Raw genomic sequence first — 12,563 nt, forward strand, 5'->3', positions numbered from 1 at the left:
ACAGATACATGAAAAAATGCTCATCATCATCAATAATCACCAAGGAAATGCAAACTAAAACCACTATGAGATACCACCTCCCACCTGCTAGAATGGCTAGCCTCAAAAAAATGAAAGATAACAAGTGTTGGCGAGGGTATAGAGAAAAGGGGACCCTTGTGCACTGCTGGTATGAATGTAAATTACTACAGCCATCATGGATAATGGTATGGAGGTTCCTCAAAAAAGTAAAAACAGGATTACCACATGATCCCACTTCTGGGTATATACCGAAAGAAACTGCAATCAGTACGCGTAGGAGATGTCTCCACTCCCATGTTCATTGCAACATTATTCACAATAGTTCAGATATGGAAGCAATCTAGGTGTCCATCATTAGATGAACAGATTAATTTATTTAATGTGGTTCAGGTTTGTTTTTTGTTTTGTTTTGTTTCTGAGAAAGGGTCTCACTCTGTTGCCCAGGCTGGAGTGCAGTAGCACGGCTCAATCTCAGCTCACTGTAGCCTTTACCTCCAGGGCTCACGCGATTCTCCCAGTTCTGCCTCACAAATAGCTGGGACTACAGGTACATGCCACCATGCTGGGCTAATTTTTCTGTATTTATAAAGAAGGGATTTCATCACGTTGCCCAGACCAGTCTCAAACTCCTGAGCTCAAGCGATCTGCCTGCCTCGGGCTCCCAAGGTACTAGGATAACAGGCCTGCGCCACCGCACTCAGCTCAGCTTTAAAAAAGAAGTAAATTATGTCATTTGTGACAGGAAAATAAATACTGCACGATCTCACTTATATATGGAATCTAGAAAATTCAAACTCATAGAACCAGGGAGTAGAATGGTGGTTACCAGGGTCTAGGGGAGAGGAGTGTATAGGGAAAGGGAGATGCTGATCAAAAGACACAAAGTTTCAGATAGACAGAAGGAATACATTTTAGTGATCTATTGCGCAGAATGGTGACTACAATAACGCACTGCATATTCTGATATTGACAAAAGAGTAGTTTTTTTGTTTGTTTTGAAACAGAGTCTTGCTTTGTGCCCAGGCTGGAGTGTCATGGCAAGATCTTGGCTTGCTGCAACCTCTGCCTCCCAGGGTCAGGCTATTCTGCTGCCTCAGCCTCCCGAGTAGTTGGGGTCTACAGGCACACGCCACCGTGCCTGGCTATGTTTTGTGTTTTTAGTAGAGACGGGGTTTTGCCATGTTGGCCAGGCTGGTCTTGAACTCCTGACCTCAAGTAATCCACCCACCTTGGCCTTCCAAAGTGCTGGGATTACAGATGTGAGCCACTGTGCCTGACCAGAGAGTAGATTTTAAATGTTTTCTTCAATGGCTGCTTGGAGCTGTGTTAAAAAAGAAAATTATTTTAAAAATGTTTTCACCACCAAAATAGCATGTATGTGATGTGATGGCTTTCTTAATTATCTTGATTAAGCCCTCCACAGGTAAACACCAAAATATCACACACATAAATTTATATAATTATTTGTCAATAAAAAATAAATTGGCCAGGTGCAGTGGCTCACACCTGTAATCCCCACACTTTAAGAGGCCAAGGTGGGCAGATCACCTGAGGTCAGGAGTTCGAGACCAGCCTGGCCAACATGGCAAAACCCCATCTCTACTAAAAGTACAAAAATTAGCCAGGCATGGTGGCGGGCACCTGTAATCCCACCTACTCAGGAGGCTGAGGCAGGAGAACAGCTTGAACCCAGGAGGCAAAGGTTGCAGTGAGCCAAGATCACACCACTGCACTACAGCCTGGGCAACAAGTGAGACGCCATATCAAAAATAAATAAATAAATAAATAATTTTAAAAGTATTTCATTCTGTAAGTATCTTACAGAAAGAAAAAATCAAATGAAAGTGGTATTTTAAATCTGAATGCAGAGAACAGGAGGAGCTTAAAGAGAAATCCAAAAGCAAGCAGAACTAACAACAAAGCATTCCAAGACAAATGTGTAGACCAAAAGACCACTGAAAAAAAAAAAAGAAAAAACTTTACAGAACAAGAAGTTCATTACAATTATGGAGGGAGAAGATGTAAGTACTACTAAAGTTTGACACTAGGTACCTGGGAGAAACTACTGCCACTTGAAACACACATGTACACACACACACAGAGACCAATCAAAAACCTAGTCTTAAAACAAAACATTACATAAATAAGGTTAAAAGATAAAAGACAAGCTCATGAAAAATACTTGCTAATGCCACCAAAAAAAAAAAAAAAATTAGTAGCTATAACACACAAGTAGCTCTTACAAGTTAATTTAAAAAAAAAAAAATGAATCAAGAAATTAGAACATCTGGCCAGGCACAGTGGCTCAGACCTGTAATCTCTGCACTTTGAAAGGCCAAGGCAGGCAGATTACCTGAGCTTAGGAGTTTGAGACCAGCCTTGGCAACATGGTGAAACCCCGTCTCTACCAAAAATAAAAAAATTAGCTGGGCATGGTGGCATGCATCTGTGATCCCAGCTACTCAGGAGGCTGAGGCGAGATACCACTTGAGCCGGGAGGTGGAGGTTGCAGTGAGGAGAGATGGTGCCACTGTACTCCAGCCTGGGTGACAGAGTGAGACCTGGTCTCAATTAAAAAAAAAAAAGAAAGAGGCCAGGCGCGGTGGCTCATGCCTGTAATCCCAGCACTTTGGGAGGCCAAGACACGTGGATCACCTGAGGTTGGGAGTTTGAGACCAGCCTGATCAACATGGAGAAACCTCGTCTCTACTAAAAATACAAAATTAGCTGGGCGTGGTAGCGCATGCCTGTAATCCCAGGTACTCTGGAGGCTGAGGAAGGAGAATCGCTTGAACCCGGGAGGCAGAGGTTACAGTGAGCCGAGATGGCGCCATTGCACTCCTGCCTGGGCAACAAGAGCAAAAAAACTCCGTCTCAAAAAAAAAAAAAAAGAAAGAAAGAAAGAAATTAAAATATCCAGTAAACAGATGAAAATATATTAAACCGTATTAAATATCAAAGTGCAAATAAAACAATAATGATTCCAGGCACCACTAGTGGCTCACAACTGTAATTCCAGCACTTTGGGAGGCCAAAGTGAACAGATCACTTGAGATCAGGAGTTCAAGACCAGCCTGGCGAACATGGCAAAACCCCATCTCTACTAAAAATACAAAACAACAACAACAACAAAAAAAACAATAATGGAATATGTGACAACTCCAAGTGTTGGTGAGACCCAGGAAATGGGTACTCCCACACTGCTGGGAAATGTAAATTTGTAAAAGCCTTCTGAAAGGCATTTTGAAAGTGTATCGATGTTTCACATGTATATACCATCTTTGCCTCAACAATTTTACCCCTGGGAAATTCAATCTAAAGACGATAATGGAACAAATGCACAAAAAATATATTTGCTTTAGATACACACACATAGCAAAAATTTTTTTAAAAAAAGACTAAGAATTTATCAAAGTGGATTCAGCCAAACAATGTATGCTATATCCATACAACAGAATACTAGGAGCTACTAATAAAGATGATATACTGTATTACGGAGTACAGGCTCCAAGACAGTATCGTTACATGTTCCCACTTATGTAAAAAAGTCTAGAAGAATGTTTATCAAAATGTCATGAATGATCATCTCATCAGGTAGCTGGGCTTAAGAGGCCTTTTTATCTCTTATACTTTTCTGTACTAACTGAAAATTTCTACCATTAGCCTCTATTATGTTTGCAAACAGATGAAAAATAATAAAGAGCAGTATCAGGAAAAAAAAAGGCTCTAAAAAAGGTGAAATAATTTTATGTTAGATAAATTGAGTTTGGAATGCCTACTAAATATCCCAGTGAAAGTGCCCCTATGCAACTGAAAATGCAAACAGAAAAGCGGGGAGGCATGTAGATCATTTACCATTTTCAGTTCCTCTCACTAACCTTCTAATTTCCGTTTTATTTACATTCCAGTTTTACCTATATTTATCCTCTAACGTACATCAATTTTATTTTCGAAATACATGAAAAACACTAGGTTCTTCCACAATTTAAATGTGCAGGAATTAAAGGAACAAAATCACTGCAAACAAGTAATGCTTCTGATTCTGGCTTGGTACTTCTGCTTCCAACACCCACTTTAAAGCTTATAAATTTATAGAAAACAAAGCCAACCAAAACCAAAATAACAACAACAAAATGATATTCACAAAGTCCAAAATAAAGGAAAAAATTAAAATTACCTTATATGTGAATATTAAGCAACATTCACTTTCAACTGGTTTTTCAAAAATAGCTACAATTTTTCAGAGTCGGGAAATGAAAGTTTGACACAATGTCTGCTGAGAAAATTTTCCGTTTAAAGATTAATTCAAACTCACCAAGAATTTATCTTGATCAGCACAACAGAGAGCAAATATAAACATTAGGTCTGAATTTATTCCATTCACACTAAAGTGAGTCCCAGCATCCTCTACTCATTCTAATAAAGTAGAAGCTAGAAGGAGGTTCTTAAATTCCCTCCTTATAAATCGAAACAATTACCTGCCCTATCCTAGAGTATGAGAGTATGTGTAAACCAAAATACCAAGCAAGTTTAGAGATGTAACTGGCATCTGTGCAGACTGGTTTATACTAATCTATAGAGGGAAAAAATGTATTTAAATTAAACCACCAATAAATAAGCTCTGTAATTTTCCTCTAGGAGCTTACAATCTAGCAGGGAAAACACAAAAGTAGCCAGTCAACTAAGCAGATATTAAACACAATTTTTTAAAGTTCTATAACAAAGATAAAGTGCTGTGGGGGCACAGGAAAAAAAATTAACTTTTATCTAGATGAATGGAAAAAGGTCTCAAGATAGTGGGATTTAAGGCTGGACACACTGGCTCATGCCTGTAATCCCAACACTTTGGGAGGCAAGGACAAGAGGATTGTTTGACCCCAGGAGACCAGACTGAGCAACATAGTGAGACACCATCTCTACCAAGAAAACACACACACACACACACACACACACACACACACGACGGGGATTTTTTACCTGAGTTTTAAATGCAAAGCTGGAGATGAAGAGCAAAAGAGAGTTTAGAGTGTCTCATCATTTAAGCTAAGAGAACAGCAAGTATAAAAATAGAAATAAAAATGTCTCTGAAAATAGAATTCTGATAGAATGGAGTCAGATCATAAAAGGCATTAACTGATGATGCATTAGGAAGTTTAGAGTTGGCCGTGCACAGTTGCTCATGCCTGTAATCCCAACACTTTGGGAGGCCCAGGTGGGAGGATTGTCTGAGGACAGGAGTTCAAGACAAATCAGAGCAACATGGTAAAACTCATCGCTACAAAAAATACAAAAAGTAGCCAGGCGTGGTGGTGTGAACCTGTAATCCCAGCTACTCGGGAGGCTGAAGCAGGAGGATCCTCTGAGCCCAGGAGTTCGAAGCTGCTGTAAGCCATGATCGCATCATTGCACTCCAGGCTGGGCAACTGAGCTAGACACTATCCCTTCAAACAAAAAAGTTTAGGTTTATTTGAATAATAATTCTAATATAATGGGAGTGACATGAGCTAAACAAAGACATTAACTCTCCTCATAAAGAATGAACTGAGAAGAATGGATGAAATGAGAAGACTGGTAACAGTAACAGGAAGTCTAGCTAATTAACCTGAAAGGGTGATAGAAATGGAAAGAAATAAATATTAGTGAGAGTGGAAAAGAAATATGATAAGGACTGAGTAGATGTAAATATCAGGTAAAGTTTGGTCAGAGAAGGAGCAAAACACAAGGCCATCACTTTGAAATGAAAATATGATTACAGCTCTGGAAATTTAAGACAGTTGACCTGAACTTCCATTCCCTTCTGAGAGTTTCTGCATTTGTTCTAATACCCTATTTTTTGACACTTTTTAAAAGCATTTTAAGAATTCCATTCACCTAGGGATTTTCATGACTTATTTCTATTAAGTATATATTAAATCAGTGGCATATTTTTTGAGTTTCTTTTTTCATTATAGAATATCTTCATTTCATATACTTCTGAACCATAGTTTTCAGGACAAAACACTAAATAATCCATAACAGAGGTACCACATATAGTAATAATTTTACTTATTTATATTTGGAGTCCACCCATCTTTTTCAGATTCTTAGGTTCTTGTTATCATTCCATAATGAATGCTTCTGGACTTCTTGGTGGAATGGAACTTCCATAGGTTTAGAGAAAGAACAGAACATACGTAGTAATTTCTTGCACAGATTTTAATCTGACATCAGTAACTTCAGCTCAAAATAATTCGGGAAAACCAACACCAATAAACTAAGAGTAATTAATGTCTTCAAGAAATGTTTTTAGCCAATCTTTGTAAAGACAAAGTAGAAAAAATCCACAAGATTTAAACCCAATTGTTCATAAAAACTATGAATAAACACAAATAAACTGAAAGACTCTTTAGAAGATTCATCTTTTAAAATCCTCAAAATGCTGAAAAAATGGCCAAGGAACAGAAATTAACACATAAGTACCCAAACAGAAGCTGATTTTTCACCAGAACAGGTCATTATGTGAGGTGGCCAGCGCCCCTGAATGCCAACTGAAGTTCAATGACGCATATGCTTTAAGTGGTAAGTGGCCTATGTTCTTTAATAAATAGACTGCTGTTAGAATTCGTCATATTAGGCCAGGCGCGGTGGCTCAAGCCTGTAATCCCAGCACTTTGGGAGGCCAAGACGGGCGGATCACGAGGTCAGGAGACCAAGACCATCCTGGCTAACACGGTGAAACCCCGTCTCTACTAAAAAATACAAAAAAGTAGCCAGGCGAGGTGGCGGGCGCCTGTAGTCCCAGCTACTCAGGAGGCTGAGGCAGGAGAATGGCGTAAACCCGGGAGGTGAAGCTTGCAGTGAGCCGAGATCCGGCCACTGCACTCCAGCCTGGGCGACAGAGCAAGACTCCGTCTCAAAAAAACAAAAGAATTCTTCATATTGTAATCAAAATCCACCTTCATATTGTAACCAAAATCCATGCTCTTTAATATTAAGAGCATGTACTTTTAAATCAGTCCAGGGTTTCAATCCAAGCTGACCTTGGAACAAATCACTTAACTTTTTAGAGCTCCCGTTTCCCAATCCATCAATGGAAATGTTTCCAACTATCACATGGATTTTGGTGGTCAATGTATGTTAAATATTTATCAGCGCCTGGCATACAGTAAAACACTACAAAAAGTACCCTCCCCTCTTTTCAATACACCCTCACATTTATTATAGGGTCAATCAGCAAGATTATGTGACCTTCCACACCCCAACAGTCAAGTAGTAAAGAAAATATGACAAACAGATCATACAGGGGAAAAAGTAAAGGTAAGAGGGAACTGACAAAAAGAAACGCATGAGCTGAGGACTGAAGATTCAAATGAAGACAAAGAACAAGTTGTGAAGCAGAAGTCACTAAAATGAAAAGGATTTATTTATCTGACATCAAAAAAACTTCAGCCTGGGTACGGAGGCTCACACTTGTAATCCCAGGACTTTGGGAGGCTGCTGCAGGTGGATCATTTGAGCCCAGGAGTTTGACACCAGCCTGGGCAACATGGTGAAACTCTATCTCTATTTTCAGCTTATTTAAAATTGTTTTTCATCTTCATACCATGATTTCAATACTATTTTGAATGTGTATGCATTTCCTTAAAAATATCGACACTGACAATTCATTAATATGTAAGTTCTGCGTAGGCTGGGAAAAGATTACACTGTTTCTTACAGCATTACACATGGTCTATATTAAATATTTGACTGAAGTTTGTAATACAGGCCCACATTAGTATTTTTTATGTTCAGGAAACTCCAGCATCCCTTCATTTATCTATTCAACATTTATTAAGAGTGTACTTGTGCCAGATACAGTGCTGAGCACTGGAAACACAATGGTGGACAAGACAGGCCAGTTGCCTTCATGGAACTCACAGCAGTCCATTCATTAAAGAACATGGGCCACTTACCACAAGTAATACATTCTGAAAATAAAGAAAACTTTCTGCATTCATCTGTACAAGTGAGTTCAATTAACTGTTCCCAAAAAGTAACGACACATTTACTATACTTTAAAATCTTAAGATTTTCCAATCAACTATTTTAGCTATTAATTCTGGGCCCCATGTTTTCAGCTAGACATTTGACAAACTAGATATAATGTGAAAAATCTGAAAACCATACGAGTTTTTTAAGCCTAGAAGACTCAGAAATCATCACAACTGTCTTTACATTTTAAAGGGTTAGCATACACGTGTGCTCTGTACCATTCCAAAAGGTTAAACTTGGAGCAATGGATAGAAGTGGCATGAAGGTGGATTTTGGTTACAAAATGAATTCTAACAATTTGAGATATTGAATAACTCAACCACCTTAAATATTTCTGTGAGACTGCATGTTTTAAAAAGATAAATTTTCATTTAATCCTTGAAATAATCCAGAAAAACAAGTGTTTCCCTGTTACAGTTTAGGAAACTGAGTCTTCAAGGATCTTGCTAAAAAATCAAGTCCCAAATCTAGTGGAACAGGCTGCCTCAAAGCAATGTGCTTCCCACCTCCAGATGTATTTAAGGCACACACCAAATGGCCATCTATCAGGAATGTTAGCCAAGATACCCTAAAGTTCCTTCCAAATTCAACCCTTTAGAAACACCGCTGGTCAATATAAACACCATGAAAAGATTCTGTGTTGAATGGTCCTCCAGAATGCAAGCTCCATGAGGGCAGTAACTTTTTCTTCCGTGCTACATCCCAATACCTAAAACAGTATGTGGCATACAATACAGGGTCAAAAAATACTTGCTAAATATGAATAGTCCTAGTCATACATACCACGATTATATATTTCATATATATATAAAATACATGCCACTATTATACAATAAAGGACCTCGCTGAAGTAACCAGCAACTAAAAAGCCTAAGTATAAAATCCATTCTTAAAATTGCATCAAGCACTTTAAATTGTTCAGGTCCTGAAACTTCAACCAGTTTGCAAAACAAATTGAACTGCAAAAACTGCAAACCTTTTGGCAAAGTATTCTAGTTAAAAGCAAAATACAAACTCTTACAAGATATAATGGCTAATTTTGATGAATGAGTTTTTCAATTCTTCATTAAGGCATCAACTACCATTTTAAGTGTGCTTCAACACTCTTTAAAAGAGTGAAGCAATTTATACAACTCTTTTGGCTTAAAGACAAACTCACGCTCAGATCTCTACAAACATCACACCTTCACATTTACTATGCCGATGCTTCAAAATGGTCTGCTAATTTTGCAGATGCATATTCGTATTATGTTGAGATTCCATATAATCCATACTTAGGGGTACCGTATATCCACTTGCCATTACTGAAACCCAATAGGAAAAACTGATACAAATGTCATTTTGCAATACTCTAAACTATAAGGCCTGGAATGTCCAAAAATCAAGGAATACAAGAACCCATAAAACACTCGAAAGTTGTTTTTAATGCACTTTGCTTAGTGGATAAGTATATTTTAAGACATATTTTTTAAAAAGAATATTTTATAACAAAAAAGGCAAGAAAGCTACCTAAAAGTTTTACTCCAATTTCACTAAATTACACCTTTTGAAGATTTCTGGACAAAGATTCTGATATTTAAAGGTATAGTTACATTGTGTTTTTATCCTTCCGGCATATCTAAGAAAAAAAACAGTCGACTTAGCTTTTAAACTAAGCAGTTGCAGGCTTATAATAGTATAAGAATGTACTCAGCCATTCACTTGGTTACACTAGGTTACACCACCCAGATTTATAATGTTATTAGCAACTGGGTGTCATCACAAACCAACAAAGAAACCACAATCTTGTCATTTTTTCTGCTTTCTATAATTATGACTTTGAAAGATCAGGTAAAAACTACCCCACACAAGAATATCACTAAATAGATACCTTCCTTATCTCTTCAGTATTCAGAACTATCAGCTTCCACCTAAGCTTTTTTCACATACTAAAAGAGTAATAAACTTTACAGAAAGGCTGCTTCTCCCATCTCTGTAATCATCATAAGAAACATGTGCAGTCCACATCGAACTCTGACATCAGCACCTGATTCTTATTCCCCTGTACAATACTAGATCCTAAGCTGCAGTACATTCTTAAATCCCCAACAATGAAACCTCTTCACAGAACTTTCGAAATTTAAACGACTTAAACCACCTCTGAGTTTACCCAAATTGTACCAGAAACGCAAAGAGCAATTGAGAGAAACCTGTTAACACATTAATGCAACAAGTCTGAAACTTTGAATTTTTCCTTAGAAATCTTCCCTGCCACAGTTAGGAGAAAAGTTCCGTTCACCCAGTTGCTTTGTCCCTTCGACCCCCTAAAAAAGTGTCACGCGCGCGAAAACGCCTACCGTTCCTGGGAGGCTCAGGCAGTGTTGTCTCGTCTCGGTGATGGACCTGAATGGTTTTGAGGACCCAGGCACCACTTTCCCTTCCTCCTGGGGATCTGGCTAGAGCAGCCAAAGTACACACGGGCAGAACGACGGGACTCACCTGAGCACAGGGCTGTAGGGACTCCGAGAACGGCGCCAGCTGCTGCTGCTGTAGGGACTAGGGGACACGTCGCCGCCCCGCTCGTAGGAGCTGTGGCGGCTGTAGCTGGGGGAGCGGCGGCGGCTGTAGGGGCTCGGGGAGCGCGGCAGCCGCCGAGAATAGGGGCTGCTGCCACCTCCTGCCGGGCTGGGGGACTTGCGGCTCCTCAGGCTCTGAGAGGCCCTGTGGGACACCGGACTGTCGTCCCGGCCTCCCAGCGGGCTGAGGGACCGCCGCCGCCTATAGGCCTTGGGCTCGGTCTTGTCCTCTCGGTAGGCCTTGGGCGGTTCCTTATAGGCCGAAGGCGGCTCCTTGGACGTTTTAGTCCGGCTGCGGTGGGCCTTCGAGTCCCGGTCCTTGCGGCTGCTACTGCTGCTGGACGTGGCCGAGGCGCTTTTCCGGCGGCCGCCGCTGCTGCTGCTGCTGCCGCTCTTGGCGGCCTCGGCCCGCTCCTCGCCGCTGTGGCTGTGGCGGCTGCGGGACTTGGAGGCCTCGCTACCACCGCGCTGTCCGTCTCGCCGCCGGTGCTCGCGGTGGCGCTCCTTGCTGCGGCCACTGCTGCTGCGGCGGTCCCGGCGGGGCCTGCGCTCCGACCCCTCCCCGCGCCGCTGGGTGCCGGAGGAGGAGGCCGGACTCCCGCCGCTGCCCCCCGTTCCCCCGGCAGCCGTCGCCGCCGTTGCCGCGCTGGCCCCCCCCAGCAGCAGCCCCTGCTCGGACTGGGAGCTCACATCCTCGTATTCCACCAGCGGGGTCACACCCCCGCCGCTACTAGCACCGCCACCGCCGTCCTGCTGCGGCTGGGGCAGCGAGAAGACCCGACGCTTCTCCGCCTCCTGCCCGGCGCGGGGCCCGCGGCGCCGCTTCTGCCGCCCTCCTGCGCGCCTCTTGCCTCTCGCCAGCCGCTTGACCTCCAGAGGGGGGCCCGGGCTGAAGCAAGAGGAGGAGGCCGCGGCGGCGGCGGCTGCGGCGGCGGCCGTGCCGGGAGCAGCCAGGAAGAGCAGAGGCGGCGGGGGCGGCGGCGGTTGCAGGAGCTGCGGCTGCAGGAGCGGCAACAGCAGCGGCGGCTGCTGAGGGGACAGGAATCGCCTCCGCTTGCGGCGTTCCTCCAACTTCTTCTCCGCCCAACTCAGGCCCCCGCCTCCCCCCAGCGCCGTGTCCGAGCTGCTCGGCATCGCCTAGAGCCAGCCGCAGAGCGCGGCGCGGGTGCGGCCTCCTCCCGGGTCAGATCCTGGCCATCTCCCCCGCCGGAAACGGGAGCGGCGGCGGAGGGACACCGAGCACCAGGACCGGCCGGGAGACGCGCCACGATAATCCGGGTCGGGACTCGGGTCCCAGGGTTCCAGGTCACAGTGGGGTACGCAGCGGCCTCCGGGCCTCAGAGAAGCAAGAATCCGGGCGGCGGAGCTCCCGATCGCGCTCGTCGTCCTATACCTCGGCAGCGAAAACACCAGATGCGCCGGGTGCTGACCTGCGGGGGAGTCCCGAGTCCTCCAAGTGCCCCCGGGGGTGGGGGAGCGGCCTCGGCCGCGCTCTCGGCTCGGGCAGCGCAACGCGGAAGTACCACCTTCGTCGCCGCTTCACTCCATCGCGCCCTGACGTTGGGTGCGAGTTCAGGGGAGGGGAGTGGGCGAGACAACAACACGCCTCCCCCGCCTCCTCTTCGGCGTCGACGTCGTCCTCCTGTGGTGGCGGCGACACACCGCAGGCGCCTCGGAAGTGGCCTGGGCCTGACAACAACTCCCAGCCTAGAGCCTCGCGCACTCTGCGGCCCGCGGGGTTGGGCAGCGGGGCGGGGCGAGGCGGGGGCGACCGGGCTGCGGCTCTCGGTTGGGGCAGCGGGTGTGCGGGGCTGGGCGGGGGGCTATTTCCGGGGAGATGGGGGCGGGGGCGTTTCTGAGTCTGTGGCGGTGAGTATGGGCCCTGACTTTCTTCTTTCGCCGCCACAGCCGCGAGCAGAGGTGGCGGAGCTACCCCTTTCCTCCGCTCCCCCCCTCCACGAGGAGGCTCCTGAT

At 44.0% G+C, this 12,563-nt stretch overlaps 1 protein-coding gene across 2 annotated transcripts in view; it reads right to left on the minus strand.

Moving 5' to 3' along the window:
• CDK13 (cyclin dependent kinase 13) overlaps positions 1 to 12,328 on the minus strand; it is a 140,190-nt gene extending 127,862 nt beyond the window's left edge. For both annotated transcript variants that reach the window (XM_025379740.1, XM_025379739.1), the window contains exon 1: positions 10,513 to 12,328. In XM_025379740.1, coding sequence (XP_025235525.1) covers positions 10,513 to 11,723 — 1,211 coding nt within the window. In that variant the 5' untranslated portion in view covers positions 11,724 to 12,328. The remainder of the gene's footprint in view (positions 1 to 10,512) is intronic.
• Between the last annotated feature and the right edge of the window lie 235 nt (positions 12,329 to 12,563).

The sequence above is a fragment of the Theropithecus gelada genome, chromosome 3, assembly GCF_003255815.1.
Source record: "Theropithecus gelada isolate Dixy chromosome 3, Tgel_1.0, whole genome shotgun sequence".
In the NCBI taxonomy this organism is placed as follows: Eukaryota; Metazoa; Chordata; class Mammalia; order Primates; family Cercopithecidae; genus Theropithecus; species Theropithecus gelada.